Source organism: Xiphophorus couchianus, chromosome 3 (assembly GCF_001444195.1).
Source record: "Xiphophorus couchianus chromosome 3, X_couchianus-1.0, whole genome shotgun sequence".
Lineage (NCBI taxonomy): Eukaryota > Metazoa > Chordata > Actinopteri > Cyprinodontiformes > Poeciliidae > Xiphophorus > Xiphophorus couchianus.
Genome location: NC_040230.1, coordinates 2,545,516 through 2,572,115, shown reverse-complemented (window position 1 = coordinate 2,572,115; position 26,600 = coordinate 2,545,516). Strand labels below are relative to the sequence as shown.

Below are 26,600 nucleotides of genomic sequence, written 5' to 3'. Positions count from 1 at the left end.
CTGGTATTCACCCGAGTGACGGAATGCGCCTTTGCATGAGATAAGACGGCCCATGCTGCAGTGACTGGTGGTAAATATTTAAACTCATTAACGACACGTCATTTGCTCGCCTTGTAAAACAGATCCAGGTTGTCGAGTCCCGTCGTCCGGTTGAGTCACATGAATGTTTTCTCCCCTCTGCCTCCGTCTGGATAGGTAAGAACTGGGACTTCACGGCGGCGCTCAGTGATTTCGAGCAGCTGCGACAGGTCCACGCTGGCAACCTGACGTACTCGTTCCCAGAAGACCGGATCTATCAGCCACCCGAGAAGGAGATGGCCCGGGTGGGGCGTCCTGTTCTCCACCGGCAAGACGAGGTGGTGCAAGGTGAGGCACAACGATTTGCAAATATTTGTTTATTTTTCATTAGAGTTCAAAGTCTATTTATGTGGTCGCTTGGTTGTGATTAGACTTGGAAGCCATTTTGAAACATGTAAAATATTTAGGTTTTTTGTACTGCTTGTCAAAGGTTGTAAGGTGTGTTTATTGACTTGTCTAAAGTTCAACAGCTTTCTTTACTTTGCTGGCTACACATCACCCTCACAACAACAACACAAAGGAGTTTCAACACAGTGGAGTTTAGATTTATGTCCAGGCCGGGTCGGACCAAAACTATTCGTTTGATGGTCGAATCAGTCTCTGGTTTTTCTGGCACATTTATTCAGCCAATGATACATATACAGAGAAAGCCATACGAGAATACTTGGTATAAAGGTGTGTGTTAACACTTTATTTGACGGGGTGTTCATAAGGCTGACATCACACTGTCATAAACATGACGTAACATCACGAACAAGAAAGAGTCTTTATGAATGGCTATGACTGTTGTCATTAAGTGTCATTCGGTAGGTAATGACACTTTGAGTGTAAAGCACTTTGAGCTGCCCTGTTGCTGAAATGTGCTGTACAAATAAACATGACTTGTGAAGAAAGAAAGTAAAAAGGCAGAAGTTCATTAGACTGTAACAAGCGCCCCGCCCTGCTCCGCTCCTATCACTCACATCTCAGATGATCTTCACCTGACCGACAACAAGTGACAAAATGGAGTTAAATAAAAGCTAGAAATGGAAACAGTTACGCTACTTACTCAAATTATAACCTAAAAATTATGTATTATTAAAATATTATGTCAGGTTTACTTTGGCCTCAGGCCTATAATTGAGGTAAATTAGTTGGTTTGGAACGAGTTCAGACAAGATGTCGACTGGTTCAGGTTGGGTTGAAACTACAATACAGTGTAAAACAATCAAAGTTAAAAACAGGGAAGTATTGCAGAGTCATTAAAATAAAATATCATGAAAAAGTTCATTTATTTTAATAATTAAGTCAAAAGCAAAAATTATGTTGCATACTTGAATTACACACAAATTTATGCACCCCTGCCAACATATTTCTAGTAATTTTGATGATTATGTTTAACAGAAGTAATGAGAACATTTTTTATTTTTTTTTTTAAAGCATCCATTTCTAGTTTTCACAGTCTGGTCCGATGGTAGATGGCAGGACTGGGTGTTAAGTTTGGTATCCAACCAAAGTCTGTTTGAACTATCTCTGTTTCTTATCTACCCAACTTTTTCCTTCCACTAAACTTTCTATTCTTCAATATTTATTAGAAAACCTGAATGATATAACCCCCACAAAGTTTTTAACCTTTCCATCTTTTAATAAACTGCATTATTAAAAATAATACAGTAAACTGCATACCTAATTGTAAAACAGTACAACAGTTTCTAGGTTTACTTCCCATCGTTTCCTCTCTGCCGTTGCGTTTCAGCGGCGTCAGAGAAGCGTCTGTCGAGGGGCATTTCTCACGCCAGTTCCACCATCGTTTCACTGGCCCGCTCTCACGTCTCCAGCACTGGCGGCAGCAGCAGCGAGCCGCTCCTCGACACGCCGCTCTGCACTTTCCAACTACCGGACCTCACTGTGTACAGGGACGACTTCCGCAGCTTCATCGAGAGGGACCTGATCGAGCAGTCCATGATGGTGGCCTTGGAGAACGCCGGTCAGGCTTTCACTCATGTGTCTCATAAAGGTGCACGCTGTCTTAAACACAGGGGTTAAAGTCAAAAGTTTTCTGCCTGCAGGACGACTGAACTGGTGGACAAAAGTGGTCCCAAACTGTCAGAATCTGTTGCCGCTAGCGACGAGCGGAGACGGAAACTGCCTGTTACATGCCGCCTCGCTCGGTGAGTCTCAGACCTTCCAATGTTGTTCAGGTTCACTCTCCATTAGCATTCAACAGGAGAGCTTTGCTGTTGATTGAGGAACTAATTGCAGTGTTGCTGAGCGCATCCACCTCCCCTTTGTGGCCCTCTTAGGAATGCCTGTTCAGAGAAATTAATAAGGCCACAGCTGATGTGGACACATCAATTTAGACCTTGTTCTGTTCACTAGCTTAACGTCTCATCAGAAAAACATAAATGTAGGCCTGCATTTGTAGAAATTCTGGTTGTCTTATGTTTTATGTAGGAGAGAGAAACAAAATGTTGTGCGTTTCTGATTCAGGAATGTGGGGCTTCCATGATCGTGACCTGATGTTGCGGAAGTCTCTGTATGCGCTGATGGATCACGGCCTGGAGAGAGAAGCTCTGAAGCGCAGGTGGAGGTGGCAGCAGACCCAGCAGAACAAAGAGGTGCGTTACTTTGACGTCGCTCGGAGACACATCAGCTATTGTCTGGCTAAAGTCATACTATAAAGAAAGCACAGTTTTTGATTTACCATAAATAACTTCTATTTAGTTTTAAAAAATTGTTTACTTTTTTTGCTTGATTTTAGTTGTTCACTTTTGCCTCGACAATTTTGGTCCACGTGACCAAAAGTTTGGAAACCCCCAAAACTTTACACAAAACTACAAACTGCGTCAGTAATGAGCCTCAGATAAAAGAATCTGCCTCAACCTGCGAGAGAAAACGGCTCCCGAGGCTTAAAACTGTGTTTTTTTGCAATTAAACCCAAACTTTCAGGTACATTATTCATCACCAGCTGCTTCAGCAATGCAGCATCCATATTTAACAAGGCTTGGCTGCATAACAGGGATTTCAATAGCTGGGCCAAAGCCCAATAATTGGTATAAATGTGAGTAGGAATTTAAAGATAAAATGTATAAACACTTTCCAAAGCTGAAAAATGGGTAGAACATACTTAGAGGCATAAAATAAAATAAAATGTTTTTTTATGTATTTATTTTTTGGACAGTTTTGGCTTAATTACTGCTATAATAATGTTGTTCTTTCAGCAAATGGCTTTTTTTTAGTCTGTGTACTCCAATTAGTGAATAATCGATTACTAATTTAGCTTATGATTATTTCAATGATTAATTGTTCCAACTCTGTTAAACTGTACTAAGAACATTAAATTTTTTCTAATTTTAGACATGCCTGCAGTTATTTTTTAACTTGACCCACATTATTAACATGCTGATGGTAATGTTTAACAGTATTCTCGATAGGCGGCTGTAACTCCTGATCCTCTCATAAGGCTGTAAATGTTCAGTACTGTGACTCCGAAACAAAACCAGGCTGTTTTGGGGTTGTTTTCATTTTTTTCCAAACTGTAGTTTTTTGGTATGAAAGTAAGCTTTGTGGTGCAACAAGTGTGTGATTTAACATGGCAGCAGCCGGCGTGCAGACCAGACGCCCACAGAGCAGAGGCCACACCAATAACTGCTTAATATTTGGTTGTTCTTCAACGGCCGCTGCGGCTCTTGCAGCGTTTATTTTCCATGAGAAATTCTGGCGCTGCTGTCTGAGCAGCACAGACGCTCCGGGCTCAGTTGTCAGTTTGTAGCCTCGTGGTAAGACGCAGGAACGTCGGCGCATGCTTTTGTAACATTCGACACCGTCTCTCTAAATGACAAAGCTGTGTCCTTCGTTTCCCCCCCTTCTCAGTCCGGGTTGGTGTACACGGAGGAGGAGTGGCAGAAAGAGTGGAACGAGCTGTTGAAGCTGGCCTCCAGCGAGCCAAGAATCCACTACAGCACCAACGGCACCAACGGGTAAGGTCTGGCACGGACAATGCACCGACTGTTAACCCACGCCACTTAGTCACACGCTGCTTGTTTTCCACGAACAAACAACTGCGGCGCGTTACTTTGACATGTCCTCTGAGACGCATAAACAGCCGAGCAGCCATGCTTTTTAATGAAATGCTTTTTTACACGGTCTGGGTCAGTTCCAGAGTAAACAACTGTTTGTTTGTGTTTATTGTTGGTTTCTGCAGGGCGGAATCGTCTGACGAGCCGGTCTATGAGAGCTTAGAGGAGTTTCACGTCTTCGTCCTGGCTCACGTCCTCAGAAGGCCCATCGTGGTGGTGGCCGACACCATGCTGAGGGACTCTGGAGGAGAAGGTTGGTGCGGCAGAACCTCCGCCTTGTAATGCTTTTTAACGTGGAGGGAATCAGGCAGAGGGTCGCCATGCCTCATTTCCACTCTAGACATGAATGAAGTTATCACACGTATGTCACGGTTTTGTCGTTTTTTAATTTTTGGCACATAACAATTAAGCGATACTGATAAAGTTTCCAGCTAACAGGATAATTGTGTTTCCACTGCTGTAGTAGCTTTATGAGGATATACAACGGTCAGGACACCACTATCAATAACCGATATTTCCCAATATTATAATTATTTCCTTACCTTTCAACATACTACTGACATTGCTTTCACAAAAACATGGAAGAACATCTGTCTTCCATGTTTTTTTCAATTGTTATTGTTATTAATTATTCCTTTTGTTTTGTAGATAAATAGTTTACCTTTTGTCACCTAATGTTCCCTGTGCCACTCTCTCTGCCGCAGCCTTTGCTCCCATCCCATTTGGAGGCATCTACCTACCTCTGGAGGTGCCAGCTGCCAAGTGCCATCGCTCTCCCCTGGTCCTGGCATATGATCAGGCACACTTCTCTGCCCTGGTCTCCATGGAGCAGAAGGACAGCTCCAAAGATCAAGGTGAAACCCCTAACGTCTGCAGTGGCTCTAAAACCGGCACACAGCCCTGTTCAGATGCCAGGATTTCAAGGAGGAAAAAATATATATAAATTTCCCAATAAAAACCATTATTGCCTTATGTGATGTCACTTTCAAGTTCAACACAACCTGAAAGTGAAATTTACACGTAAAATGAAATTTGAACTCTGCAAATTTACACGTATTACTTTTGTTTGTGTATTGTGTTATTAGCATATTAGCTCTTTAGCTAATAAAGACATAAAATCAGAGTTGGAAAAAAGAAAAAAAAAAATTCACAGTGAAACCCACCACAAAGGTTTTTTTTATCATTTACAATGCCACTGTATCCTGTAAATGTCTAAAACTGATGAAAAAATACTGGAAACAACCCAGTTTTATAAAATTATAAACAGGAAGATGATGGCAATTCTTCATTTATTTGAGTACAACTCCATAGATAACTTTGAAGATCCTTAAAAATGTGTAATTGTGCCAAAGATATTATAATCTTGGCAATTTCTCATCAGTATTTTTGCAAATGCTTACGATTAGACGTAGACCAGTCCAGAATGTGTCTCTGGAAATCAATGACATGGTCAAATTTAAATATCCTGGATTATTAGTGGTCACACTCAGCATGAGGAATAAAACTGCAATACAGTTTTATTCATTTTTTGTCTTTTTCTACCAGCAGTTGTGATTCCACTCACCGACTCGGAGCACAAAATGCTGCCTCTGCACTTTGCTGTGGATCCTGGGAAGGACTGGGAATGGGGAAAAGATGACACAGACAATGTGATGCTGGCGAGGTAAACGCACAAAATGAAACCCTCCGCTTTCTATAGAAAGTTCACAAACAATGCAAACAAAATGCTGCGTCACATGCTTATGGGTGTGAGCGTGCTCCTAGGCCCGTAAACAGCGGCGCTGCTTTCAGCAGCAGGTGGAGGCGTGCAGAGATTGGCCGCTGACACCAGATTACAGATACCCACTGACAGTGACAATGAGATTAGCCGTAAATACTTTGAGTGAATGAACCAGAGGTGCAAGCGCCACAAATAGCAGCTCTGTGGAAAAAGAACCTTATTAACTCTGTGACTGTCTCATCTGCAAGTGTGTTTAAAGGTCATGAAGTTGAAGGTTTACAGCAGAATGTGAATCCAAGACATTATGATCTATTTTATCTCATTGTGGCTAAAATGCAATGACACATTTTTTTTGTTTTGTCTTTGACTTAACAACAATACAGTGCAGGGCTGATCTATTGATTATTTTTGGTTTACTGGTTAGTAATTGGATAACAAAAGGTGCTTAAAGACAGATATTTTGTTATTTTTATTTTTACAGAATTTGAACCTGGGTAAGCTAAAACTACCAGTTGATTTCTGGGAAGAACATATTTGCAAAAGTTTTTAATTATTGTTTTAAATGGAAAAAAAAAAAAAAAAATATATATATATATATATATATATATATATATATATATATATATATTATTTTTTTTTTCTTTACAATTATCTGCTCTGAGTTTGTTGTTCTTTTAACAATAGGCCTTTTTTAGAGTCTGTGGAATCTATGTTAATGATAATCAATAATAAAGTTGATGATTATTTTAATAAGCAATTGATGCAATTGTTTTCTCCCTAAACACTAACGGGTGTAATTTATATATAGAAATATATAATCAGATCAGTACAGTGACACACTCTCTGTACTGAGGTTCAGATTCAATCCAGATCTTTTTTTTTTAGCCAGTTTTACTAAGTTTTTTTCTTTAATCTCAGGAAGCCCAGCTGGTTGCAGCAGTCATTCCTGCTGAGCAACATGTGGTGACAGTGGACATTTAGCAGCAGAGTCCATCTCACAACTAAACTTGTTTATCTATTTTTTCCTTCCCTACCCAGTGTGGCGCTCTCGTTGGAGGCCAAGCTCCAGATGTTACACACCTATCTGACGGTAACCTGGCTGCCGCTGCCGTGTGAGGTAAAAACGAGCTGCTCCCATCAAACTCACCTCGTCCTGTTGAAAACAAACCAAAATAAATCATTTATGTCAGCAGCTGTGTTTAAGTGTGAAAAAATCTTTGAATAAAAAGTCCAAATGTATCGTTTATATGGGCGTAAAATAAATGAATCCAATCATGATTTGCACTTTCATGCATGTCATGTTTGCAACATGTGCAGTGTTGTAAAATTCCCTTAAAAAACACAGAAGCCGTACTTCTGTGTGTGCTGAGTCTAAAAACAATCAAACGTGTAGTGGTCTGTTGGCTCTGAGTTTACTGAGCGCTCAGAATGGATCAGCGCCAGGTTCTAATGAGACGTTGCTGCACTCCCTCATTAAGCTACAGGCTCAGCAGTTTGCTGTCGGCCTTCCTGAACCACAGGATGAGAGATCGACGGACCAGTTTTGCTTCCCTTTCACAGCGCACACATTCACAGTCGCATCCGTTTCCCACAGTCAGAACAAATATTTAAATGCATTTCCTTCAAATTATCAGTAAAAACCACACCTCTGATTCAGGATACAAATTAATTCTGATCTAGGTGGATCTGACCTGAAAGAGACAGTGAATTTAAAAATGTCAACATTTCTGGCTTTTGTTCACCAATTAAAAAACTTAAAAACTTTTGTTTTTGTCCCTGTTCATTCTTCTAAACTTCCAGATTATCTGACGAACGTGAATCGAGGTTTAGATGTTCTGGTTAGATTTTCTTCACATTCGTCTCCTTTTTCTAAAGCAAAGGTGTCCAAAGTGTGGCCTGGGGGCCATTTGTGGCTCCTGAACTGATTTTGTGAGGCACACGACTGCAATTGCAGATGTAGGCTTTTTGTTTTGAATCAGAATAAAATCAGTACAGACAAATTAAAATCTTTGAATTTAAAATAATGGCTGCGACACAAATGACTACGTAAATACAATGCAATTGTTGTATTCTCTGGTGAAGATCATAACAGGGTTTGATTCTCCCAGATCTGCTTTTAATGAATTTGCTAAACTTGCCTATAAACGTCTCAATAAATGAGGCCTAAATCTTGTTGTTATGTAAAACAATTTTTATTTCAGACCTTTAAAAATTTACAGAGGACCCTTTTGTTAATGAGGCAAACCTGCAAAACTATTAATTTGTTTTGATTCTACAATCATTTACACATCCTTTTTCAACAAAAACTGTGACTACTCATTGAAATATAGTTTTGCTGCTCAGTTTGTTGTTAATGTTGGTTTAAAAAAAAAATCACGTTATTTTGTTGTTCCTTTTATATATTTTTTTGGCCCTTGAATCCTTTAGACTCGACAATTTTGGTTCCAACACTGGATGCTGCAGTTGAAATTAAAAGTTGAAAAGTTCTGGCAACATATTGATAATGGCATATTAATGTAAGTTTGTCCTCTCAATGACTAATGCAAGTCATTTTGTACAAAACCTCCCGTCTGGAACTGGAAGAAACTTTAAATATTCAAAATAAAATACAACTGAAAATAAAAACCACACACAACCGTTACAATAAGTAAAATGGATTATGAATTCTCCATAAAAAAAATCTTGTAAAAATATTAATCATCAGAATGAAACTTATCAAGCTTATTTTAATTCATCATGTGATTAATTGCTTATTGGGACACGATTATTTGACGTGTTATTTCTTTACATCTTTGTTTATTTTTCTTCTCTCACTGAACTAAAACCAGAGCTAAAGTTAAATTACATTTTATTTAAACTAAATGTTTTTATGCTTGATTTGCCTGCAGCAAGCCCCTCTGGCCCAGCCCGAATCCCCCACAGCGTCTGCCGGAGAGGACGCCCGAACGCCTCCCGACTCCGGAGAGTCGGACAAGGAGTCGGTCAGCAGCAGCTCCAACGGCAACGGAGAAGCAACAGCGGGCTCCACCGCCAACGGCAGCGGGTTGTTGGCCAAAAACAGCTCGTCTTCTTCCTCCAGCTCCTCCAGCAGCGGGTCCGCCGGCCCCGGGACGGGCGGGAAGGACAAAACCAAGAAGGATAAAGAGAAAGACAAGAAGAGGGCGGACTCTGTGGCAAACAAGCTCGGCAGTTTTGGGAAGACGCTGGGCAGCAAGCTGAAGAAGAACGTCGGCGGGCTGATGACGGGGAAGAACGCCGGAGCGGCCAGCGCCAAACCGGAAGGCGGGGAGAAGAAGAAGGGTTCGTTCAGGGGCAGGAAGGGCAGCAAGGACAGTTCGCCGTCGACCCAGGCCTCTGAGGACTCCGGGAAGGGATCGCCGTCGTCGGGCAGCGAGCGCCTCCTGGGGACCATGAGCAGCATAAGCAGCAGCGGCGGCAGCAGCACAGAAAGTGAGCACTACAAGTACAGCGCCGACGTGAAGGTGAGCCTGGGCATCCTGCGCGCCGCCATGCAGGGCGAGAGGAAGCTCATCTTTGCCAGCCTCCTCACCACCAGCAACCGCCAGCCCTTCCAGGAGGAGATGATCCAGCGCTACCTCTCCGACGCCGAGGACCGCTTCCGCGCTGAGCAGGAGCAGCAGCGGCGCGACGCCGAGCGGAAAGGCGTCGCCAATAACCTCCAGCCGCCAAAGAAGGAGGAGCTGAGCTACCGGCCGTTTGATGCCAAAGAGGAGCGGACGGAGTCCTTACCGCCCTCCTTCAACCCCACGCCGCTGAGCCCCTCCCTCTACTCCGCGGTCATCCCCATCCCTCGCCCGTCGTTCATCGACCAGCCCCACGTGCCGACGCCACTGACTCAGCACCTCCACATGCACGGCCACCTGGACGCACGGCGCCAGCTGGCCGGCGGCTCTCCAGCCGCCTCTTACCCGGGCCTCCCCGCCTACGCGACCCTGCCCCGCCACTGCCCCGCCACGCCGGGTCCCTCCCATCCTCAGTACATCCCCTCGTCCCTCAGCCCCTCCCGGCTCGCCCCCTCTTACCCGCCTGAGTTTGACCCGCCCGATTACCCCGGCGCTGAGCCCGTCGCCGGTGGCTACACCAACGGTTTCCGGGAGCTGAACGCCGGCCTGGACTGTCGGAGCGGGCAGCCCCCCATCAGACACTACTCTCTGGGCAGCGCGGGCGGCCTGTCCGGCCTGCAGTCCAGCCGCTGTCAGACACCCAGCTGCAACTACTACGGCCACCCGGAGACGGGGAACTACTGCTCATACTGCTACCGAGAGGAGCTGAGGAAGAGGGAGACGGAGCCGGCCGTCCACCGCTTCTGAGCGAAGAGTGGCCTTTTTATGTTTCAGTTCAACAGAATAGGGAACGACCGCTTACCGTGTCATTTCCTGTTGAAGGTGACGAGAAGAAACTGGGGGATAGACTGTCGAAGAAACTGACTGCACTTCTGTTACGTTTTTGCTCTTATGCAGCTGTTGAGTGTGTGTGTGCGTGTGGGCGTGTGTGTGTGTGTGTGTGTGGACTTCAACTCTCCACCTGAGTGAAGTTATGCCCAAATCCCACTTCTTCTAATTAAACAATACTTGTGTCAAATGTTACATTTTTGTGCAGCACAAATTTACGTTTGTGCCACTATCATTTTAAAGATATTAATGAATATTTCCAGAGGTCATCAAAGGTCAACCAGTCAGTCCACATTTACAGAATCAAAGGAAACATGGTGTCAATCAGCTGTGCTACATTTGCTGGTTCATGCATCAAGAAATGTTGTTTTATCTTTTATTTTTAAGGCTTAAAAAGAAATGTTCTGAGCTCAACCTGCTGGTTGCTTGTTTGTGCAACTATTTTTATTTACCGTATTTTCCGTATTACAAGGCGCATAGAATAGACGCTACAGTAGAGGCTGGGGTTACGTTATGCATCCATTAGATGGAGCTGCTCTAAAGGGAATGTTAACAAAATAGTCAGATAGGTCAGTCAAACTTTATGAATAGATTACAAACCAGCGTTCTGAAAACTCTGTTCATTCCCAAAATGAATAAACGGCTGTTTTGTTATTTTCCCTGAGGTAAAGTAAGTGACGTGGTATTTTGGTGACACAGTTTATCTTTTAACAACAGCAAGGTATAACATATAGTGGAGGGGAACTTTTCCTCGATTCAATAAACACGTAAAAAACAGTCTGATACTGTTACGGTAAATCAAACGTTAGTACAATCACAATATATATCCACTTCCACTATAACCATTGATTCGTGTTAAATTCTCTGGCTGCTGCTCTGTTCCCGTGTTCTACTGCATGACTGATTGCCTTGAGCTTAAACTCTGCGTCGTAAGTGTGTCTCTTAATAGAAGCCATTTTGGGGTCATAAGGCGCACCGGATTATAAGGCGCACTCGGCTTTTGAGAAAATTGAAGGTTTTTAGGTGCGCCTTATAGTGCAGAAGATACGGTAATTTCTTTTGCCACAGTTTGTTGATTGACACCAAATTAGTTTGATTTTGTAAACCTGGGCAGCCTAGTTGACCTGATGACCCCTGAAAACATTTATTAATATTTTTTTAAATGTTGTGGCATAAATGTTGTTTTATCTTTTATTTTTAAGGCTTAAAAAGAAATGTTCTGAGCTCAACCTGCTGGTTGCTTGTTTGTGCAACTATTTTTATTTACCGTATTTTCCGTATTACAAGGCGCATAGAATAGACGCTACAGTAGAGGCTGGGGTTACGTTATGCATCCATTAGATGGAGCTGCTCTAAAGGGAATGTTAACAAAATAGTCAGATAGGTCAGTCAAACTTTATGAATAGATTACAAACCAGCGTTCTGAAAACTCTGTTCATTCCCAAAATGAATAAACGGCTGTTTTGTTATTTTCCCTGAGGTAAAGTAAGTGACGTGGTATTTTGGTGACACAGTTTATCTTTTAACAACAGCAAGGTATAACATATAGTGGAGGGGAACTTTTCCTCGATTCAATAAACACGTAAAAAACAGTCTGATACTGTTACGGTAAATCAAACGTTAGTACAATCACAATATATATCCACTTCCACTATAACCATTGATTCGTGTTAAATTCTCTGGCTGCTGCTCTGTTCCCGTGTTCTACTGCATGACTGATTGCCTTGAGCTTAAACTCTGCGTCGTAAGTGTGTCTCTTAATAGAAGCCATTTTGGGGTCATAAGGCGCACCGGATTATAAGGCGCACTCGGCTTTTGAGAAAATTGAAGGTTTTTAGGTGCGCCTTATAGTGCAGAAGATACGGTAATTTCTTTTGCCACAGTTTGTTGATTGACACCAAATTAGTTTGATTTTGTAAACCTGGGCAGCCTAGTTGACCTGATGACCCCTGAAAACATTTATTAATATTTTTTTAAATGTTGTGGCATAAATGTTAATCTCTAGTGGCTTGTGAGAATTTTTCTTAAATCTTAAAAATTGTAATGGCACAAACAAAAATGTTTGCTGCACAAACGTATCACAGTTGATTGACACCATATTTAGTTTTATTTTCTAAATATGAAATGACTGGTTGACCTACGACCTCCGGAAACATTTATTAATGTCTTTAAAATGATAGCTGCACAAACAACAATTTTAGTGACACCAGTTCTGTTTCATTTGAAGAGGTGGTGAGGGGTCAACTTCACTCAGGTCGACTCTCCTCCGTGGTAAGAGTTAAACACCTGGCTACTGTCTCCTCCTAGTGGAGGGAATGTAAACTGCAGGCATCGTATAAAACACTCATGCAGGCAACTAGCAGTGATGCAAGCACAACCGGAGAAGGCACAACTGTCTCCACTTCACATGTTTAGTCCAACATCAGTGTTACGGATATGACCTTACTGTTACTGGATGCCTCTGTCCTCGTCGGATTGCTTCTACTCAATATTTGCATTATGCAAACTGAAACTACTGTTTATCGCTCGACGTGCAGAAAGACGCTGCTGCGGTGCTAAAACGCAACAATCAGCACCCCTGCAATAAATTCCCTGCCCCCTTTTTTTACTTATTTTAACTCAACTAGATGAAACAACTAGATGTCAGCAGGTTCAGCACAACCAAGCTGCTTTGCAGAAGTATTGAAGCCCCATATTTTCTCAGCTTAGAACCACAAACTTTGATTTATCTTTATTGGGATTTTAGACGTTAAAAACGGTGCAGGGTTTGAAAAGCGATGCTCATCCTGCAGTTACGGATTTTCTTTTAGCTTTGCACATCTGGAAACTAAAATATTCCTGTTCTTTGCAAAATCAGAGGGGATGAAGAGTTTGTTGAGTCAGGTCCAGGCTTTGACTAGGCCATTTTAACACAGGAATATGTGTTGATTAAGTCTTTCAAGGATAACAACGCTCTCTCCAGGATTGCTTTGTATTTGGCTCCGTTATTTCCATCAGCTTCCTGTTCCTGTTGAAGAAAAGCATTCCCACAGCATCATACCACCACCATTGTGTTTAACAGTGGCAGTGTATGCTTTTTTTTTTCTCCATTTGATAAAACAATGACTTTCTTTATGCCACGCTTCTCTAAAGCTCACATTTTTCTGTAAACAGAGTTGCCATGTCAGCTCTTGGCCTGTTCTCTGATTAATTATCTCATTTTCTGGGCCGTCAGTTGCTAAATGTATCACAGAAAAGGAGGACTGAATACAAATACATTGAAAATCATGTATTACTTTCCTTCCAGATCATAATTACTTACTGCTTTCTCTTTCACATAAAATCCCAATAAAATGAACAGAAGTTTCTGGTCTTAGTGGGACAGAAGCTGGAACCAGTTGAAGGGGTTTGGATACTTTTGCACAAGGCGCTGTAAATAAAAGCAATAGCACCAGCTGAGATCCGTGACGCTACTCACCCACTCTGGCAGTGAAAAAAGGTTGGTTTTTCTCTCCCCCCCCCCCCGACTCTTGACAGATGCAGCTTTTCCTCGCAGCATATTGGGAACAAAAACATGCAAACGGCAGTCCTGAACTTAGACATGTTGACTTTTAAAGCTGCTGCAGGAAGGAACGGATTGTGGTCGCGTCGATGCGTAAAGCGGCGTTCCGGTTCGATTTCAGATGCTGCAGGTGTATTTCAAAGGTGTGGGAAAGTTTTTCTTCTGTTTTCAATCTTCTGTCAGCTGTTACACTGGCTGTTTTAAATGCTCTTTGCACCAAATGAAGAACAAACACTAAATAAATCAGACACTGGGTTTAACACAAGGTTATCGAAGCTTAAACTAAAAATATAATGATTTTCTGAAATCATACAAGATTTCTAAGAATTCCTGTTTCCTCCTTGCTTAGGTGAAATGAAAACCACCTCAGATAATTTACTTATAGACTGGAGGTGTTTTATTCTCCTCCTTTCAAGCACTTTTCCAGATGTTTTCTGGATTTTTTGTTTCCCCCCCTGTCTCTGCAGACACTGCCGCCTGGAAGTACGGGCCTCCAACTGTAGGCTTTTATTCCAACTGCTTCCTTCCAGTTCACTGCTGACTGCTAAACCAAGCAAATAATTGCACAATTTTAAACTAGCATTGATCCCTTTGAAAGTTACACCCTCGTCATGTCTATTAAGCGCTGGAAATAAGCTGATAATTGGGTGGATTTATTTGAGTCTTCCTTGTTACTTCGAGTTCAAGACTGTTGTGGTTCTCACGTCTTGCTGTTTTATCGTTTCACTAAAAGAAGCCATGATGTTGGACTCCAGTTGCTCTGCTAATTCAGTCTTCTCTCATTGAGTTTGGTAGAAAAGCACAAAATAGTATGCAATTCACTGCCTTGCCCTCTAGAGGGTGCTCCTGTCTTGTTTTCCTTATTGACTCAGTTTTGACTCTGGCCCTGCTGCTCTAAATACAAACACTAACCCCCCATTAAACGGATAATAAGGTGTGTTTTTATTAGTGTTGTTTAAACACTATTTAATAGCAAGATATTGCTAAAGCTGCTCAATTTACAACGAAACACAACCGTTGTCAGTGTGAATGTGTGTCAGCATGTGTTGGTAATGTAGGATTTTAACTGACACACATGAATAAATCTTTTGTTGGGAGAAAAACTTTTTTTGTTTTGTTCTCTCCTTTCCTCCAAAGTAATAATTATCTCCCAGACTCAGTTTTTACAGCCTGCGAACCTTTTTTTTTATATCTATATCTATATATATTTAAGACAACAAACAGAAGCGCTTGTGAGGTTGTATAAATATGTTCCGAGTTATTTTTGTAAGCCCAAAGTTTTACAGTGTTTTTAAAAGGGTAAGAATGTATTTTGTCGGAAACTTCCACAGTTCTGAGAATAAGCTTGGAAATAGCCTGGATCTGGGGGTGGAAATGTTTGGGCTGTTGAAGGAAACCCCCACATGGGCCTTTTTGATACTGGAGGCTCCTCTCATTGAGAAAAATTTCCTTAATACTGACGAACCAATTTGAGAATAAATATATCTATATATTTATAGTGAGATTTTTTTGTTGTTCTTTCAAATAGGTTTCCTTGTGGGAAGTTTAGTTGAGATCATTTAGGATGTTCTTTCTGGCTAATTGTCTAGAAGTCCAGCTTTTGTTTGTTGCTTTCTAAATTTGTGAACGTTTCATTTTTGATGTTGCAGCCATCAATCCGTGCTTCAATTAAACAAGTTTTTTTATTTTGACTCTGCTCATTTCCTCAGAACAAGAAGAGAAAAGGCTCTGCATTAGTTTGCAATACTGTCGACTCGATTATATTTTTCTATGATCTTTTATTTGGGGGCAACGGGGAAAACCTCTGAGCTGCATGGGACTGGAACTGTTGCATGTAAATGGCGAACCATTTTACCAAATTTGTGTGTTACTTTAACCTGATTTTTGTTCTTCGTTGTAATTTGTTCTGTTTTGATTTTTCTATCTTTTATTTTTGGTTTGTTTTAAAAAAGAAGCACTAAAAGGCTGTGTGACAGTGCAATCTGGATAGAAAGAACATCAGATTTTATGTTAGGTATTATGATTATTTTTTTTGCACCGTTTGAATAAATTCTCATTGTATTTCAAGGATCTGTCGTTTCTCTTCTGTTTTTGTTGAGCAGCTTCATTTTGTCAGTATAATCCAAAAAAACAAACCTTGAAATTTGAATTGGATAAAAAGTAAGTTTAGCTGTAAAGTAAACTTACTATGATAAAAAAAAGTTTTCTCCTTCAAGAAAACTAATTTTCTACCAGTTGTTAAAGCAAACCAGTAAATAAAATACACATGAAAGTAATTTGTGGCTGTAATCCAACTTGTCCCTTCCCACTAAGAAGCATTAAAAACATTATAGACTCTCCAGTTTGGCTTTCATCTAAATCCTAAGCTATTTCTGAAGAAATTGATCATCTGGAAGTGTTTTTATTGCAAAACGTTTCTCTTATTTGTTCTGTTTTATCGTAACCTTGCTGCATAATACATTAGTGAATAACTCCCAGCTCAGATAATCCACGCTCCTGTGTCTGTGACTGTTTTATGTATTAGAGAAATCGGAAACCCTGATGCAATATTAAACAGCTTCCCATGTGGTTTAAAAAAAAAAAATCCAGACCTCTATATTAGTTGACTGGGACGCCGGCTCCTCACCTGCTCAGCAGAGCACAGGATTACTCAAACTTTCCTTTTTCTTCCTGGGAAGGATTTCCTGAAACGCCTGAAGTTTTGGTTTCTTGCACTGCTGTGAATGAGAGTGAAAAGATTCCTGCATGGATCACAGTAAGGTAAGAAAACAGGCTGCAGATGGAACATTATTATAATTATTTGGTTGTTTTTTTTTCTTAATGTAAAGATAATTTCTATAGCATATTAAAAAGATGACCTTGTTTCTTGACATTCATACCTGTATAACAACAATGACTTCCTTTAGATAACAGTTGTGGCTGAGTCTGCTTTAACATAAACAGAATATGTTGAAAAATAAAAACTTGGACCTCCTATACAAAGGGAATCTAGATGAAGCTTATTTGGTCTGCTTTTTGAAAAGTACTGTTTAAAGTTAAAAAAAAAAAACAACATTCTGTAATGTATCCTCGCCACTCTCTTCAGGGAACGTTGCATATTTTCTGTCATCATTCTACTGGACGCAAAACAGGCCCAAACCATCCAAACTCCACCGCTGTGCTCCACAGCTGGTATCAGATGTTTATTATCTGATACCAGAGTTAACATAGTTTGAAATGCTCAAACTATGTTTACTCATATTTTAAAATCTCACCAGTTTTAACCATTAAATTGGTGGAAATAACAAATTTTAATCACATATTTACTTAAAAAATGAAAAAATAAAGACATGATCCTAAGCAAACCAAATTTATTGGCTGACTCTGGATAGGAATCAAGTTGGTTTTGAAAGTTTTTTTTTTTACTTTGACAGATGCATACAAGCTCAAATTCTGCTGATTCAATGAGAGACATGGAGAACAGGCTCAAGGGGAGGGTCAGAATATGTGTTATTTTAGTCATCTCAATTTTTTTTCTTTAGTACATTACTGTCTGAAGACAACGGTGAATTTCGTTTGAAGTGAGTGGTGGTGACTTAAAGAAAACGCAACAAAATCTGGAAGTACTTTCTGATAACAGGGAATGTTTATAAATGAATGTGGATAATACTTTAAAATCTTCAAATAAACATTGAATATTAAATATTCAAGTGAATTTTCATCAATATTTTTAGAATAATTCAAAGTCAGACATCCCAATATATAGCTAAACCCAAAATGATTCACACCCTGGAGATTTAATGTAAAAGTATCTTCATTAAACCAAGAACTTTATGATGGGAAACGAGTCAGAGATCTCAAAGAAAATAAAACTATGTAAAAGGAAGGACTACACATCTATTTTAAAATTTCATCGAATTTATTAAATTGTACGGCATGAAAATTATTTATACCATACTCAGTAACCAAGTATTCCAAATAAACAAATAAATAAAATATTTATTAACATTGTATATATATATAAATATATATACAATTAAAAAGCTACTTAAGTCATAAGTGTTACGTAATAACACCTGATGTCATATTTGGAGATGATGTGATTATGTGACAAAAATATTGAGTTATGTGCAACGTCTGGTATTTTAAAGACTAAATTGAATAAAGAAAAACAAATTCAAGGAGAAGAGACTTTACTAAGCATTTTTTTTCAACAAAAAACTTATGAAACTTTTTTTATTCAGTTTTACTCAAGAGTAGCCATAAAGCTACTGTAAATATTACTCAAGTAAAAGTAAAATGTACAGTGTAGTAAAATGACTCATTTTTCAAAATAGTTACTGAAGTAACTGTAACTATTTACATTACTAGCTGAAGTTACTACCCGCCTATAGCTATAACTTCTGTGGTGACTGGTGGTGAGTTCAGGGAGTCTATATAAATCAGGAAACACGGCTAAAATCCAAAGCGTGATTTTCGTTCCAAACGGAAGCGAGACCAGAGCATATCCAGTCTCCTGCCGGGTTTTTCTGTGAATGCTGACTGAAGGCTGTCCCCCGGTCCAGCCTCACTGTCCCTTTAAGAACCCGGCTCTCCTTCCGTCCTCCCTGCTTCACTATGGCGAAGGAACAAACAAACAAAACGGAACGGGCCCCGGCCGGAACCGTGAACACATCTCTGGGTTTGAGTGACTAAGCTCGGTGAGTTGTGGCGGCTCTCAGGCAGGGTGTGCTCTTGTTTTCTTTATTTTTCTCTCTGTGCGGGTTAAGAGGCAGATGCTGTCCGCGCAGAAAGCGATGAAAAGAGCTGGAACAGTTGGCTTGTTCACACCGAAGACCTCAGCTGGAGGAGGAGGAGGCGGAGAAGAAGGAGAAGCCGGGCTGCTGCTACTGCTGGTGGCCGCTATTCAACGCCGTTTTAACGGTTTTCCTCCGCTGAAAACAGATGGACGGAGCAGGACGCTAACCCGTAACCATTAGCTTCAGTCAGCACACATTTTCCCTCCTGGATTCTTCCTGGTCGTCGGTTCTGAAACAATCCAGAAAGATGTTGACAGGATCCAGAACGACGTTCAAAGTGAGGCAGATGCTCCCAGATATTAAGGTGAGGTTACGGGACAGGCTAACTGGCGCTAACTAGTCCCTCTGACCTACTTCTGCCTATTTATGATAGTTTATCCACAGCAGATGTGTAAGTGAGACCCATAAACAGCTCATGGTTGTTTAAGATTTTTATTTATTTATTTTTGCTTGTCAGACAACCATTCAATCTTATTTAAAACCCATCTGATTATATTTTGAAGCTTTATTCTTATCCCATATGTATTTCCTGCCTCATATTTAATTTAAGAGACTTTAAATATTTATCTAAGCATTTGATTTGGCTGTCAGCGCTACAGCCCGTCTTCATACCTCTACTTGTGGCCATAAAGCACAGAAGGAGGCAGGAAAAGGGCAGTGTTATGATGCAGGAAACACCAGCCATCATTCAGCAGGCTGAGCTATAAATGTCCAACCAGACCGGCCCGATTTAACCACCAGGATTCCTGCACACTCGCTTGAAAATACTTCTGTTTGAAGGCACCGATCGGTCTTTTTCATGCCAGTACCAATTTTATTTTCAGTTTCCTAATTAAAGCTGCGAAATAGATTGAATCACAAGCGTTTCTACAGCTGGTTTTAATGACAGAAATGCTAAAGTTCAGACAGAGGTGAATGTGGGTTCATCACAACCATTACCATCATTACCAGAATGCATATTTTCCTGCAGCTCCAGTTGTTAACCTTTGTTTGATCTTCAGGAAGAATCAAAGTTCTTGTTGATGCATTTAATCTCAGGCCCGACACTCATTCGCTTTTCATGGAAAAGTGGCAAGATTTTGTAGTTGGACAACAGAGTGACGAAAATCTAGTTATTGCCATTTTCTAGATCTGATTAAGTCAGAGGGCTGCACAGTGGCGCAGTTGGTAGCACTGTTGCCTTGCAGCAAGAAGGTCCTGGGTTCGATTCCCGGCCGGGGTCTTTCTGCATGGAGTTTGCATGTTCCCACAGTCCAAAAACATGACTGTCAGGTCAATTGGTTTCTCTAAATTCTCCCTAGGTGTGAGTGTGTGTGTGCATGGTTGTTTGTCCTGTATGTCTCTGTGTTGCCCTGCGACAGACTGGCGACCTGTCCGGGGTGTACCCCGCCTCTCGCTCGGAACGTAGCTGGAGATAGGCACCAGCAACCCTCCCGACCCCATTAGGGACAAGGGTGAACAGAAAATGGATGGATGGATGGATGATTAAGTCAGTAAAATACCGAGAGAAAACAAAACAGCCTTATTATATTTAATGGAAAACCCAAATTGCACACTGGATTAGTTGCAAGCAGGTATTGGGTTTGAATCCTGGCTGTTTTCCCAATGCATTCATTGGTTCTCTGCTTCCTCCAGCAGCCCAACAACATGCATGTTGGGTTAATTAGCCATTTGTGTTGCTCTCCGTTGGACTCATCTGGTGTTCTGCCAGTTTTACATGTGTTTCTGCTCCAGCACAGCTGACTCAAATGGGCCAACTACCTCCTCAGGATGTCATAAAGTTCTGCAGAGGTTCTGCTAATGAACCATCGTTTGGATCAGGCGTGTTGAACCGAAAACATGCAGTATACCGACCCTTGAGGACTAAATTTGGACACCATTGCGGTAGTTTCCTGTCTGTTAAGCACCATCCTGCTTCCCTAAACCAGGTATCATGGAAAGGAAAACCGAATAGACCAGTAACAAACTTGGATAAAACTTTATTCAAGCCCAGACTTGTCAGATTTGACAAAATAAACACAAAGACCTTTGTTTTGTTTGTTGTTCTTTATTTGCTGTGATGAAGATACAGTCCAAGCATTAACTGTAAATACAAACATATTAAACTTGAAAACTTGTCTTTAAATGGAAATAAGGAAGAGAGGCTGCATTCCTCTGGGACGTTCTTCATCCATCCTGGATTCCCTCTTGTTATTTCAGTTCCCTGGTCTCAACTTGCTTTAAAGGATAAAGACTTGCATGTTGAGAGAGAGAGAGGGTACATATAATCACTGTTACTGCTTGGAAGCCTAATTACAGTCCACAAAGGGGAATGTTAATCATGTCTCTCAGCAGGGTGGGAATAAACTGCAGCCTGTGATTCATCATCTGGACAGATGTGTGCTGAACAATTTCAGCTCCTTTTTATTTGCATGAGCAATTAGGGATAATCGACGAACTGCTCTGAAAGGTGTGTGTCATTATGCACACCTGACAGGAGAAACATTTGGTCGATGCATGATTAGACAGAAAGCACAGGGTTTCCTGCGTTCTTGGCCGTATTGTTGCGCAGCCTGGCTTTGTGTCTCCTCAGATATTTTCTGCAGCCGCGGGTGGAACTGGGAACAGATGCCTCCCTTTGCTCCCCCTCAGGCGAGGCTTGCATGTGAAGTGGTGGTGGTGGTGGTGGGGGACGGCGGGGAGCTGACGTGCTGTGCACAACATCTGGCTGTCGTCATGGAGACGGGGGCTGGATAGGTCAGGACTTGAGAGTTTTTACTACCTCAGAATGAGACGTTGGGAAGTCACCAGCGTGCGGGCTTGTGGCTCAGGCAGAGATATGGTAATGCAGTGTAGCGGCCTGTATGGTAGATTATACGCCGAGGCCACCCACACACTCTTTTGTTTCACTTTTATGAGCGAGTGGTGAAGCCGAGTCTAAATCTGGGACCAGATGGCCGCTCCGTTTGGGCGTGCTGTTGAGTCTTCCTTTCTTCATTACAGTTTAAGCCCGTCTTGATTGGCTCAAACAACAACGGGTTACCAATTCATTCATTCTCCTAGTCATAATCAAAAACTGTGTGTTTTCTCAGTTGTCCAGACGGAAACTGAAATGTTCATTTCGGAAAACTTTCAAGATACATTTTTTTCATAAGCATGAGTAAGTTTGGGAACATAAAAGGAAACAGAGTGTGGAAACAGAGTGTGGAAAAACATTTGTTTTCCATTTTGTGAACTCAAAACAACAACCCAAACAAGCAGAGCGTTGTCTGTATTCTCCCTCCATGCTCTTCCTGACGTCCTGTTCTGATTCATCGGCCACATCAAGCCATGAGTATCGATGGACAAGCAGTCCCTGATGGACAAGCAGAGAAAACAAAACTGAAGCCACAATGTTGCTAATGCATAACATTTAAATGATAAATCACAGCTGCATCATAAAGCCCAAACCACCAGCCTCCACCACCGTGTTTTGGAGTTGCTATGGGCTGATTTTTCTGATGCGCTGTTTCTGTTTTATCCCGTCTGTTCAAAGAAAATTGCTCAAAGTCTTGGCCGTCATTCAAAAGCAATTTTGCAAACCCATGCTGTGCTGAGGTATTTGTTTCTTTTAAAAGAGGCTTTCTCCATGGACATTTCCATACTTCTTCAGTCTTTTTCAAACCATCATGAATTTGGAGACCAAGCGCAAAGTTTCCAGCGCAAATTCACCGTCTTCAAAGATGCATGGAGAGGGACACAGTTCTGGTGAGGTAAAGACTCAACACCAGGAAGTTCAGGGGAACTCAAGGGAACAACTTCATTAACATAATATTATGGTCATGAACTCTGCCATTTAGCATGCTAACTGAGGTCTGTAGAGTCTGAGATAAAACTCCTGCAGTCTTTTGTCATATCTTTGAGCATTGCATGCTCTGACCTTTAGGATGAATCTGCTGGGATGTCCACTTCAGTGAAGATTGGAAAAAAACAAGTTTTTCACTTGTTAATAAGCCTTTTCTCTGTAGGTCAATGCTGATGTCTTTCTGGCTTGATATTAACAGACTGTAAGAGCTAGCATATACTAATGATTAATTATTCTGTGGCGTTTGATCAGCAGCACCTGGCTGCTACTTTTTCATGCATTTATTAATCACTTTACTGCTTGTGCTACTTTTTCCATCTCACTCCAAACAGGTATGTTGCATTACTGTAAAACTCAGTCCTTAGAAAAAGTAACACTCCATCAAAATTCCAATATGACATTGTTACGGGTTCCTTACAGTCAGCAGATATGAAGCCAAGGATTCATTGTGTTGTGTAGCTACTTACAGTGGGGAAAAAAAGTCATGAACCCGTCAACGTTTTTCTCAGTCAATATGTTTCTAATATTTCAACTGACAAGACATTCATACCAGATGTCAACAGCTCAAGTAATCCACTCATACAAAGAAATCAAAGGAATTTAATCCACAATGAAGCTATGGCTAAAAAATAGGAATGACACAGAATAAGTATTGGACTTGCTTACAAAAATGTGTCACAATACAGCCCAGAAAATACTTTTTTGGTAACTTAATACTTATCCTGTATGTTGCATGCAGTCACTGTTCCAATGTAATGTTGACTCATTCTTCCTCACAAACTGTTTTTAAACCTGAAAGCTTCTTGGGGTGCTTTGCACTCTGATCTTTATCTTTTTTCCAATTGGAAATAAGTTAGATGGCTGGCTGGGATATTTAAACAGTTAAAGTTCTTTAATTTTAGCCCACACCATGGTGTTTCCACCTGCAATCTTTAATGTTAGCCGGGTTTTTTTTTGGGTTGGTGTTCAGAGCCATTCTTCCTCCAAACATGGAGTGTACAGTGACATTCACACCCACCGACTGTCCGACCAAGATAAACTTGAAGACTATTTCCGTCAAAACTACGTAGCAATTTGAGGGGAATATCAAAAGTGAGACAGGAAATGAGACATGAAAAACACATTCGACAGGCACATGCTCTTGAGAATACTCGATCTTGAAAGTCCAGTGGTTCATGGAGGGACCCTCCAGTTGGAGCCTGTACTTCATCAAAAAATCAGACTGTAGCGTGAAGAGTCAGACACAATCTTGAATATTAAACCAGCTGATTTTGATTTGGACCAGGAGGAATGTTTTCTAAATTCTGGCATATTCTAGATAGTTTCTATGGCTTTTTCATACATATTGCCTGTACCATTTCACTTCCTAGCACATTACTTAATTTATGGAATATTTAGTTTTCTTATAGATTACTTGATTTGTTGCTGACATCTGGAGGGTTTCATGTATACAGGAAAATTTGAAATATATTTACAGAGATCCACATGTTAAATTCTTATTTTATCTGCCAGATTTTATTTTTTGTTCCTCAATCGACCGATATCAGATATACCAGATTGAAAGCAATCAAAATAGAGTTGCTGCTTTTGTCACTTGGAAAAATAAATCACCGTCAGTAGAACTTGAAACAACTTCAGCCTCCTTCTACATCTCACAATGTACAAAGAAAACTCTACAAGTTGTGTGTTTTTAAATTGATATGTAGGAATCCTAAATGCTACATAGAGAAGGAAAGGGCCTCTTTTTGACAAGACAGTGTGCATGTTGAGCCCCGTTTTGGCTGCACTTTTCTCTGGAGTTCGCTCTGCTGGCAGCAGCCCTCCACCTTTGAAGCAGCCAGCTTGAAAGGCAAACAGCACAAAGCTCAGAAGAAGCAGAAATGCCAGACGATGGATTATCAGAGCGGCTGCAGATTAAATTCTGATAAGAACGTGCCATTCCAGCAGGGCGCGCCCTCCACCCCCTCCCACAGCAGCCAAATACCACCTCTACTGCCAGGCCCACAGCTGGCTGCAACTCCTTCAGCTTAACGGAGCCAGACAAAGAGTTTCTTCTCAACCTCTGGCCAGATCTGCGCTCCTCTGAAGGTCTGTTGGTCAAAAGGGAAAGTTCAGTCTTACTAAGAATTGAAAGTCAGGATGGAGTCTAATTATCTGGCTTTCAGAGAGAGGAGATGTGAAAATAACACTTGACCAATGTGCAGCACTGGAGTTTTGTCTTTAGCCATTGTTAAATGCAAAACCTCTTTGCAGAGATTCTTAGTGATAAACAAATCTCACTTTAGTGTAGAGCATCACTAGGTAGAAATATTCAGAATATTTTATTTTTTTTTACCCCTCCAGGGGGTCTTTTTTGGGCTCTAGTGTCCCTTATATGACAGCAGGCTGACAGGAAACAGGGTAGGAGAGGGGGAAGACATGCGGCAAATATCGTCGGGTCCAGGAGTCGAACCCGCGATGGCCGCGTCGAGGACTGAAGGCCTCCAAATATGGGTCGCGCTAACCACTACGCCACCACGGCACGCCCAATATTTAGAATATTTTGGCAAAAACGTTTAAAGCTAGATCAGAATTTGGAAAAAGATTAATAAGAATTTCATGTATGCAAAGCGGCAAGAACATTTTACTTGGAAGACTTGGTTTGACTATTTCTGCTTCTGTTTGAGGCAGTCTTGTTCTTTGCCCTTTGGCTTTTTTTTTGTTTTGTTCATGAATAAATTAGATGCTGGGTCTTCTGTTGCCTTTGTAGTAAATTCAGTATAATAACACAGGTGCTTCTTTAAAGAATAAAAAATGTTTTTTTATTTGCTGATAAAAGTCCTGTTTCTGCTGTGGAAATTTGTGATTTGCTTCTGGTTGTTTAGCTGCAAAAATTTTATTTGCCTTGTCGATTCTTACTCACCGTGAGGATATTTGAAACCTGTTTTTTTTTTTCTAAGAAATTATAATTATATGATTCAAATAAATAATATTTCCAGTCAGAAGGTCACTCAGCCTTTCTTTGATTGGATCAATACTCATAATCTGTTATTTTCTACAACCTAAGCAATAATTAGATCCATAGCCAGTGGAAACGGGTTGTTATATAAGAACGAAAGAAATTAATATGCCATTAAATTAAATCATATGATGGTTTTTGTTCTTAAGGATCCTTTTGGATGCCTACATACCAAGAGAAATGCACTTGGATATGGAAAGATTTGTTTATGGATACAAAATGGCAGTTATTAGGGGCGAAATGTCTATATGTGGTTAGGACAGAACAACCTGATATCGTTAATATGCTAATATGCTGCTCCCTTCAAAATGGGACAGAACAGATGTGTTTAATTTCTTCATTAGGGGAATTTTGGATTTCGCTCCACTTTTCTTTCCGACTTTGCTTCAATTCAAGTAGGCCTTCAGACATTTATTTCTCCACAGGCCTCTTAAGGTCCCACCGCACCATTTCAATCAGATTTGGTTCTGGACTTGACATCACTTTGATCTTTTTGCTTTCATTCATTTTTTAGCAGTTTTTCCTGCTGTCCTGTTCGGCTTGGGGCTCTTTCATCGCAGCTCTACAGAGGGGTTCAGACTCAAATAACCTTTTCACATGAGAAATTAAATTACACAAAAAACTGCATTTTCCACAAGTCACTTATGACGTCTGTGAGCTCAACTGAAACTTAACTGAAACTACAAGTGATTGTTCCTGTAGTTAATAATATAGGGCCTTTGACAATGACTCTCCTCCGCTTCACACCTACTCATCATCTCACCTGTGTGACTTCTTGCCTCTGCAGCTTAGGCTTCGGTCACACAGCAGATGTTGATACTTTTTTTTTCATTGTTTTTTTTTTTTTGTGGTTGTTAATACTTCTAGTTAAAAGTGTCCGCAGTGAAACTTCTGTGAAGGGTTTACGACCCCAAAATGATCCGCATGCTGTGAAGAAGAACGTAGACGTCACACAGCAGCGCTCTGTTTAATGAAGTGATAATGTACGGCACTGTTTGTAGTTAGATTTTAATATTGTTTAGCAGTGAGAGCAAACAGTTTTGTCAGACGCTTACAACAAGATGAAGGCTTCATTGTTTGTTTCTGGATTTACAGCATCTGGCTTTTTCTGGTGTAGAATCGACACGTTTTTCCATCATCGTTCCTTTATGTGCATTTTGAAAAGACTGATTGAAAAGTCAAAATTTAAAAT

The 26,600-nt window shown here is 40.9% G+C and overlaps 2 protein-coding genes across 5 annotated transcripts in view; both read left to right on the top strand.

The window, feature by feature from the left end:
• otud7b (OTU deubiquitinase 7B) overlaps positions 1–10,572 on the top strand; it is a 32,318-nt gene extending 21,746 nt beyond the window's left edge. For 2 of the 3 annotated variants that reach the window (XM_028013506.1, XM_028013507.1), the window contains 10 exons: positions 196–366; positions 1,814–2,044; positions 2,127–2,228; positions 2,548–2,675; positions 3,931–4,037; positions 4,262–4,389; positions 4,841–4,990; positions 5,682–5,799; positions 6,895–6,973; positions 8,745–10,187. In XM_028013506.1, coding sequence (XP_027869307.1) covers positions 196–366; positions 1,814–2,044; positions 2,127–2,228; positions 2,548–2,675; positions 3,931–4,037; positions 4,262–4,389; positions 4,841–4,990; positions 5,682–5,799; positions 6,895–6,973; positions 8,745–10,187 — 2,657 coding nt within the window. Of the gene's footprint in view, positions 1–195; positions 367–1,813; positions 2,045–2,126; positions 2,229–2,547; positions 2,676–3,930; positions 4,038–4,261; positions 4,390–4,840; positions 4,991–5,681; positions 5,800–6,894; positions 6,974–8,744 lie in introns of all 3 variants that reach the window. The other variant, XM_028013508.1, reaches the window with a different exon arrangement.
• A 7,619-nt stretch (positions 10,573–18,191) lies between these two features.
• The window catches only part of mtmr11 (myotubularin related protein 11), a 35,674-nt gene continuing 27,265 nt past the window's right edge, over positions 18,192–26,600 (top strand). The window contains exon 1 of one of the 2 annotated variants that reach the window (XM_028012709.1): positions 18,192–18,488. Coding sequence is in view for 1 of the 2 variants with exons in the window: in XM_028012708.1 (XP_027868509.1) it covers positions 18,835–18,891 (57 nt within the window). In the remaining variant the exon portion in view is untranslated. Of the gene's footprint in view, positions 18,892–26,600 lie in introns of both variants that reach the window. The other variant, XM_028012708.1, reaches the window with a different exon arrangement.